Source organism: Arachis hypogaea, chromosome 4, assembly GCF_003086295.3.
Source record: "Arachis hypogaea cultivar Tifrunner chromosome 4, arahy.Tifrunner.gnm2.J5K5, whole genome shotgun sequence".
Taxonomy (NCBI): domain Eukaryota; kingdom Viridiplantae; phylum Streptophyta; class Magnoliopsida; order Fabales; family Fabaceae; genus Arachis; species Arachis hypogaea.
Window position 1 is genome coordinate 14,112,494 of NC_092039.1, and position 8,940 is coordinate 14,121,433.

At 33.4% G+C, this 8,940-nt stretch overlaps 1 protein-coding gene across 29 annotated transcripts; it reads left to right on the top strand.

The window, feature by feature from the left end:
• Positions 1 to 1,417: 1,417 nt before the first annotated feature.
• Positions 1,418 to 6,466, top strand: LOC112796344 (pectin acetylesterase 8). 29 transcript variants are annotated; one of them, XM_072235100.1, is made up of 16 exons: positions 1,461 to 1,600; positions 1,725 to 1,813; positions 2,045 to 2,159; positions 2,385 to 2,462; positions 2,698 to 2,798; positions 3,057 to 3,184; positions 3,412 to 3,471; positions 3,831 to 4,022; positions 4,118 to 4,202; positions 4,291 to 4,407; positions 4,957 to 5,107; positions 5,203 to 5,282; positions 5,382 to 5,468; positions 5,535 to 5,793; positions 5,921 to 5,966; positions 6,211 to 6,466. In XM_072235100.1, exons 9-14 carry the CDS (start codon positions 4,188 to 4,190, stop codon positions 5,721 to 5,723), a joined length of 639 nt encoding a protein of 212 aa, XP_072091201.1. In that variant the 5' UTR covers positions 1,461 to 1,600; positions 1,725 to 1,813; positions 2,045 to 2,159; positions 2,385 to 2,462; positions 2,698 to 2,798; positions 3,057 to 3,184; positions 3,412 to 3,471; positions 3,831 to 4,022; positions 4,118 to 4,187; the 3' UTR covers positions 5,724 to 5,793; positions 5,921 to 5,966; positions 6,211 to 6,466. The 29 variants fall into 29 exon arrangements, with proteins under 29 accessions (XP_072091193.1, XP_072091205.1, XP_072091213.1 ...); XM_072235092.1 differs by lacking the exon at positions 3,412 to 3,471 and having other exon boundaries at positions 1,418 to 1,600; XM_072235090.1 differs by lacking the exon at positions 3,412 to 3,471 and having other exon boundaries at positions 2,026 to 2,159.
• The last annotated feature ends 2,474 nt before the right edge of the window (positions 6,467 to 8,940 follow it).

Here is an 8,940-nt window from a genome sequence, read left to right on the forward strand (position 1 = left end):
AAACTTAAGTAATGATCCAAATAAATATGAGCATTGTCTATCAGATACACCAACCATCCAATACCCTACTAAAGCAATCATCCAAATTGCTTACGAATATTATCACCAAACCAATAAGAGGAGCACAGCCGTCAATTATAGCCACATCAATCATCAATGTAAACTACTTTCATACAATCCATCAACTTGGCAGCTTCACAAATCAATTTTTTCTTTCACAAAAGAGCATGCGAATAACATGAAAAAAAAAGCTAATAACCTGTAGCTAAAAAATATAAATTATATCATAATTTTATAATTCAATTGATATAACATTAATTGTTGGAACGAGAAGGCATCATAATAAAATACTGATGTATTGAGACAGAAAACAAATTATTGGTGTTGAAGAAGCTAGCTTTTTCCTATTTTGTGATATGCTTCAGAAGATTTATCAACATCAAACTTTCCAATATCTCTATTGTAACCATCTATAATTAAGATAAAAATTTAATTCATGAAAACAGATCATCAACTACGAAGACCAACTGACTAACCACATACTCAAGTAACAATCCAAATAAAAAAGTGTAATTTCCATCAGATACAACAATCAACCAATAACTTACTAAAGCAACCATCCAAAATGCTAACAAAATTTATTAACAAAGCAAGTCGGGTAGCAAAGACGTCAATCACATCCACACCAACCATCCGTGTGAACTACTTTCGCAAAATGTAACAGCTTTGCAGACCCATAAATCAGTTTTGTCCTACACAAAAAGCCATGCCAAAAATAAATCACAAATTATCTATCCAGTGAAGGTGTACTCCATTTTGATTATCTAGAACGAAAATATTTACTGAACAAATACAACCACGGAAAATACTAAAAAAAGAAATAAAACCACACAATACATGTCTTTGTAGGAGCCTTCAAAGTAATAACATAAAAACAACATTCATGGTTATTGAAACAAATTCTCCCCATTTTCCTTGACTTACATTATCTATCAAAACTAATGGCCCGATTAAATACCGATCTAAATATCCAAATAAATGTGCCCAATATCTATGATTAAGACCAACCATTGTATCACATAATAAACAAGAGTGTTTACAAGGGATAAAATGCAAAAAAACACATATAAGGTTTCTTTTCACTTCTGATCACTAGATTCAGTGATGCACCATTCCACTTTTCTAATAGATTTGAACAAACATGAAAAATACATGCTTTAACCTGAATATATTTGTAGTTTGAATTACACACCAATAATAAAAAGGTTCAGGTAATTCTTTGACTAAAGTAACAATAGCAATACACTACAAAAAAATTAGTTTAAAACGACATTTTTATTAGGGCGGTTCTTTGTAACTGCCATAATTTTCTTTATTTTCGGCGGTATATGTTGTTGCCGTAACTTCTTTTTTGAATATGGCAGTTTTTGTGATTTCGGCAGTTAGAACCGCCGATATATTCTTTTATTAATTAAAGTAAAACTTCATTTATGCAAACCTAGCTTAGCAAGTAGAGTGCGCGAGAGTGAGTTTTCTCCTCCGGCGATGCGTCTTCAGAGTTCACAGCTTCCATTGATGCGATCTGCGTTCTCACTTCTAGGTTTGTATAGAAAATTCTCATTTCTCTTCTTCTTCTCTGGAATGCGTTAATTACCTCTTCTCTCTCTTCTTCTTCTCTCTCTCTCTCTCTCTAAGTAATGCGTCTTCTTCTCCAAGATTTTTAGATCTGTTGCGGCATGGAATTTCGACGCAGAGGTTTTAGATGGAATGCTCCAGATGAAAGAGTGATTAGTGTTGCTGCGTATGAGAAAGTGTGAGTGATGTGAATGATGAACCCCTAATCTCTTGTCGCCCTTCATCTTCCGCAGCTATCGTTCATCTTGTCGTTGTTTCTCATCCCCTCGCGCCACCAAATTAGATATTCCAAAATTTTTGACGGCCTCTTTGATTTCTCTGCTTCTTTTCTTCCTTCTTAATACCTTTCATTGATTGTAATTATGCAAATTTCAATTTTCAATTTTGCAGTTTATCTCCTTTTTTTCAGCAAATCGCTTATTAAACAATCAAGGAATCGGATTAATGTGATAAGGAGAAAGAGAAATTCAACAAAGAAGTTTCTTAAGCGAGACACCATTGATCTGCTTGCGAGTCATTTATAGGTTGCTTACAATAGAGTAATTAATTTATTTTTTCTGCTTTTGTTTCATGAAATTTAGAAAACCTGTATGCATAAACTAGCGGTTTTATTCATTAATTGTAATCACTTTCGCATACAATTAGTAAACCATGGTGTTTGATATATGAATTCCTATAGTTGTTATTATATTGAGCTAGGACCAAATACAAAGTCTGAGTCTATTTTAACATTTTTAATCAATTTTTAGTGTGGAAACTGTTCAAGTGGATTTGGCATGTTATCACACAAGGCTGTGCACCTGATTCAAGGCATAAACGAGCAAAAGGCAAGATTTCTGATTCACAATGCTTAATTGCTAAGATAATTGTTGTTGCTGGATTAATTTCTATATTTTGAAATATGACTGGTTTCTAGTCTTCCACATAGTCCAGCTAAGAAAGCCTATGTTACTGATTAAGAACTAAGAACAGTATTCCATTTAATTGTAGCGAAAGAGAGAAAATCCTAATGAATATCCCTTATTTACTCCGTCTTATTTACTCCGTGATGTCTCTCATTAGGTTCATAGTATCTTCTGTAGCAGCAATGCCCTCTGGATCCCTTGCCACAATAAGGAAGGTATCAACTTGGCGTCCTTTCTCTCAGAGAATAAAGCAAACAGGTGGTTTTCATTAATATGTACCAAGTTTGTACCAAGTTTCGTGGGCTTAACCCAAAAACTATATATTTCAAGGCTTTATGTTCATGGAAATAACTTGATACACAACTCTAAACTGAAATGCTAATGAAGTAGTATGTTTCATTATTAGAACATGCATATCTATTATCTCATTGTTTCCATCTTAAATAGTAGTTTGTTATTCTTTCTTAAAGAAGTTTTAAGATCACTTTTGCAGTTTTTAATTCTTCACTTTTATAGTTATGCTTCACTTTTACTCCGCTAATTTGATGCGTGACGCCTCACTCAACGACCGAGTGGAGCTCCAAATTTTGGGTGACATTGGTGCCAAGATCCGAGTCATGAACTTCGATACCCCTGGTGTTCAGGTGCCTAATTTCTTATGCCCATTCCCTTTTTCTCTTCAATTTTTTGATTTTTCCTACTCGGGAGTTGACGAATCTTGCCATGGTTGCCTCTAGTTACAGCTTACAGTTTATAATACAACTTTCTCAATTTATCTTCGCTTTTTTTCTTTTCTTTACCTTTTTGTTTTGGCTTATGGATTAAGTTCTTTGTCGGTGGTTTCAATTTTGATTCTTAAATGTGATTGTAGTTTAGGGAGAGATGGAGAGAGAATGAGAGTGGCGGAGGCCGGAGGGGAAGAGGGACGGTGGTGAGCTACGAATTCCACTACCCTCTGCTTTTTTCTTTAATTTATTTCTCTTTTCTTTTTTTTCATGGGAGTTTGATAACTGTGTTCAATTTTGTCCTTTGGGAGTGTTGAAGATGTAAAGATTCAATGCCAACAAAGAAGAATGTTTGGATTTGTGACCTTTGTTGAACCAGAATCTGTTAAAATGATTCTGGAAAAGGGAAATCCCTATTATGTTCGTGGCTCTAGGGTGCTTGTAAAATCTTACAAGGAGAAGCCAAAAGTTGATAATTATGTAAAATCCCCATTATGTTGCTACACAGTGTTGGTTACAGCCTTTTGATCATCTTGCCTCTAATTTAATGCATGTCCCCTTCCAGGTGGAGTCTAAAATTTTTCTATCGCATGGTGGACTTTCACCTTCAATTGGGACCCTTGATAACATAAGGAGCTTTGATCGTGTTCAAGAGGTTCCTCATGAAGGGGCCATATGTGATCTTCTGTGATCTGATCCAGATGATAGATGTGGCTGGGAAATTTCTCCACGGGGTGCTGGATATACTTTTGGCCAGGTAGCGATAGCTTTTAGCTTCTGTACTCCATGTTGAATATGTTTGGTATATCAATATGTCTTCTATACTTTTATTGATCACATTCGTCCTTTCAGGATATATCTGAACAATTTAATCACACAAACAGTCTGAAGCTGATTGCTAGAGCTCATCAGATGGTTATGGATGGATTTAACTGCTGTAATTCTCATTCTCGTTGAGTGATCTTCATTTTCTTGCTCTAAAATTATTGGATAAGTTTCAGTTGTGCATTGTTTTGTGGAAATAGGAACAAAAGGTGGTTACGATTTTTAGTGCACCCAACTACTGTTACCGATGTGGGAACATGGCTTCCATATTGGAGGTTGATGATTGCAAGGGCCACACATTTATCCAAGTCATCTTGGTAAGGAACCTACCACATTTTTTGTTCTTAAATTAATACTTCAATAATATTTGTTATTGGACGTTCAAATAATATTATTTATTTAGATTAATCAAAATTTAAGGACTTAATAATGAGATAACAAATCGGGCATAATTAGTAAGTTATCATTTTAATTAATAATAAGTCAACTGCATTACTCAAGTACTGAATGAAACCCAATTTTATGTGCTGAAAGGGGATGGAAAAAGGTTATATATGAGATTAAAAATAGTATAAATGTGGAATAATTTAACAAGGAATTGCCGTTAGCATGGATATCTTCTTTATAAATTACTCAAATTATGATTCCTTTTTTATCCATGTGCTTCAACTAATTATTATTATTATTGGCTTTTTTAACAATTGATGATCATGTCGAAGATCCATTCATTTAATTATTCTCGTTAAGAACTTAACTTGCAAGGATAAATTTATTCTCGTTAAGAACATATATTAATGAAACCTCAGCTTGACTATCCAAATAAATAAGTATAGATATCATATTCATCTTTCTTGGATGTACTTTAGGTTGGTGCAAGAGACATTTTCTTGCCAGGAGGAGGTTGGTGCAACCATGCCTGTTTGTCTCGATCGCAGGAGTGCTTAGGTTCATCTAAGAAAATGGATCAAACAGCTTCCTTTTCTGGATATTTAAGCAACAAGCAAAAATTTAACCCAGGTATATTCTTCACTAGTCACAATTTTTATTCTTTCTCCTCATCAACGCAAACATTTTTTAATTTTATGGATCTTAACAAGTGTTGCATTTTTCAGATTTCTACAACTGGAATATAATCAAGGTTAGATACTGTGATGGTTCATTGTTTACTGGTGACATCGAAGCAGTGGATCCTGTAAGTAATGTAACATTGAAAATTTTGTTCTAAAAGATAAGATTTGTTATTTTGTAATTTCTATTCTGATGAGATTTGCACACATGATAAATAAATTAGAAAACCAATTTGCACTACAGAGGAGGAAGAATTTTCGTTGCTGTCATTGAAGACTTGCTGGCAAAAGGAATGAGAAATGCTCAAAATGTAAGCGACATTATTTATTTATGTTCCAAATGATTGTGGTTCACTAATTGAAAATTGCAAGTACAGGCTATTCTTTCAGGATGTTCAGCAGGAGGATTGACAGCAATACTACAATGCGATCGCTTTAGATCTCTAATTCTAGCAGGAGCCAAAGCCAAATGCATTTCAGATGCTTGTTATTTCATCAATGTGTTTGCTTCCTACTTGAACTTTTCTTTCTCTTTATTCCATGGAACTTGTTACCTCATTGATTGAACATAACAGAAAGGATGTCTCTGGAGCACAACACATTCAAGAGTTCTACAGTCAAGTTGTTGTAACACATGTATGTTTCTCAAATATCTATAGTCAACTTGTTACCTGATTTTATTGAGGGATTTCTAAATGGACTGTGTTATTTTTGCACATATCAAAATATTGGTAATAATTCATTTTTCTTTTTTTATTTATAGATTTTGTCATGCCATTATTGTAGGTATTCTTTCTCATTTGTTTCAGGTATCTCTTCCATTCTCTTATATGTTTGATGCTCATTCGTTTCAAGTTTCTAATCTTCTTTAGGGTATCTGTATTGTAAAGATCTTATATTAGGCTATTACTTTGTTTTCATTTATATATATAATTTGGAATATTTTCTGTAAATACTCATCCGATATCATAGCATAGTGATATTCAACAACTTTTTTGATAAACAAAATCTTTGTCCTTCATTTCTTGATAAGTTTTGGTAGTTTGGTTTCAGGCTACAAGGTAAAAGAAACAGCAAAGTTAGGTCTTGCCAGAGAAGCCTATTGAGATATACGAATTTGAAGGGTACTATATATTAGGTGGAGCCATCATAATTCAATAATTCATGATTTTTATGATAGAGATTTGATGTATCTTTAGCTAAATGTTATGTTCATGTTATGTTTGATACTTTATTTGTATAGGAGTTATTACTTTTGATTTTCAATACTAAAATATTATATATTATATTTAATACTTTATTTGAGTTATGTAATATTTTGCTTATAAGTTATGATTTCTTGTTATTGTGAAATTTTAAACAAAAAAATTATTTGTTTAATATAGTAAAAACGACGGTTAAAACTCATGTGCAGATAAAAGTGTATGCTAATTTAAAAGATAAAAAAATATTACTTTTATCTGGTAAAAACGATAGCTTGTAACTTCCATTTTAAACAATTAAAACGTCATTTTAACGTGAAAAAAATGGCGGTTTTAAACTACCATTTTTAAACAATAAATTCTGCCGTTTTAAACAACATGAAATGCCATTTTAACCAACAAAAAGATGCTATTTTATTTGGAAATAACGGCAGTTTGAACAGCCATTTTAACCCAACTAAAAAATTACCATTTTAACCAGGTAATTGTGGCGGTTTGAAACTGCCACTTTAACCAACAAAAAATGCCGTTTTATCTGGAAATAACGGCGGTTTGAACCGCCCTTTTAACCCAACTCAAAAATCGCCATTTTAACCAGGTAATTGTGGCGGTTTGAAACCGCCGTTTTAAGCAACAAAAAATGCCGTTTTATCCGGAAATAAAGGCGGTTTGAACCGCCGTTTTAACCCAACTCAAAAACCGCCGTTTTAACCAGGTAATTGTGGCGGTTTTTCTAAAACCGCCGTAATAACCAAATAGCGCTTCAAATTATGGCGGTTTTTCTTGAGCGCCGTTCAAGGAAATAATGGCGGTTCAAACCGCCGTAATAACCCTAAAAAACCGCCGTAATTACCAAATTTTGTTGTAGTGATATAGTAAGGACTGGAAATTGTTGTGAATCCAAAATTCAAACTAGAGTAACAGCTTATAAGACTAACCATCCAATAGGCTACAGAAATAAACATCCTATAAATATCAACCAAATTTCAACATTTGTCAATTACTTTACGTCACATTGCATGCACAGGTCCGCACGGAGCAAGAAAAAAATTGAAAATTTAGCTGCTATATATACAACATTACCAAACTTTTTCAACCATTCCCACGCTAAAGTTAGATCACCATGAATTGTAACGATCTCAACCAACATCATACTACATATGCTGCAAGATACTAAAATTGAACCTAATGATTTCTCAGTGCATATAATCACTCATATCAGAAGCAAAATCTGTCCATAATACAACATGCAACAGAAATTACGATTCAATCAATGAACAAGTTAACCCACTTACCTCGGATGGTTAGTCTACTGTCGGCAATGATGTTCGTGGTTGTCCCGGTGGATGGCCGAGGAGCAGGCGGCTAATCTTCCACGGTCGGATGCTCGGCTGCCACCAGTGCGACGAGTTCTGCTGGATACAGCCGCTTCCGCGCGACGAGATGTGCAACGGAGGAGTGCGTGGCTGGGCTGCAGATCGGGTCGCCGGCGTAGCACGCAGGGGCTGAGCTCCAATGACGTGGAGGTGTACAACGGCAACAGGGTGAGGGACTTGAGGGGAGCAATCAAGGACACTCGTGAGGACGGGTTGCTTTCCGAAGTTGCAGCTTCTGACGCACGTGGTTCTCCGTCGATAGGCGTCTCTGCAGCGACTTGGAGGGTTTTGGGTAGGGGAGACAGCGTGGGAACCGAAAGGATTGGGTAATTGGGGTAAATTTTGAAATAGGATTAATTTGGTGGTGGGGTAAATTAAACAACAATTAGGAATTAGGGTTATTTAGCGTTTAATTACTCTTTTAATGAAAATTGGGTCCAATAAACAGCCCATTATAGTTATTGTATACATATCTCATTGTCTCTCTAACGGGACTCTTTTATTTATTCTTAATGTTGTTACTTTAATACCATTTTTATCTTATTGATTTATAGACCAATTCTTCTTGTAATTTTCTGTACTCCTACATACTCTTTTTTTTATTAAATTAATTTATACTTGATGTAAAAAATTTGAAATCACATGGCTATTTTAGTCATTTCGCATATAATATCTTAGTTTTGTCCATATTTATCTAAACATAATACACGACATTACATTAGTGTCTTGTCCATCGTATCCAAATACAATACACAAAATATAATTTTTAATATCTCTATTCTATTATCTCTGTTTTAGTGTCATGTCCTATCCTATTTTCAAAAATAAATACAGCCAAATTTAAGACTTAACTCGATTATTTTCTTTTTATAATAATAAATTCATTTAATTGTTCGTTTTTTCCTCTTTCACTCTAAATAGTAAGTGTTCTAGTACATGATATTAACTATATAGTCTTTCTCATTCTCATAATTATTTAATTTAATTTAATTTTTAAATTTATTTAATTATTATATTGTGACTATTTTTTTATAATAATATATAAAAAATATTATTTATACACTAAAAATAATTACTAAAATTAATTACTAATACATTTATTTATTTTAATATATATTTTATATTAATAATTAATCATAATGACTTATTTTAATATAAACATCGTATAATTGAATAATAAATTCATTTAATTGTTTGTTTCCTTC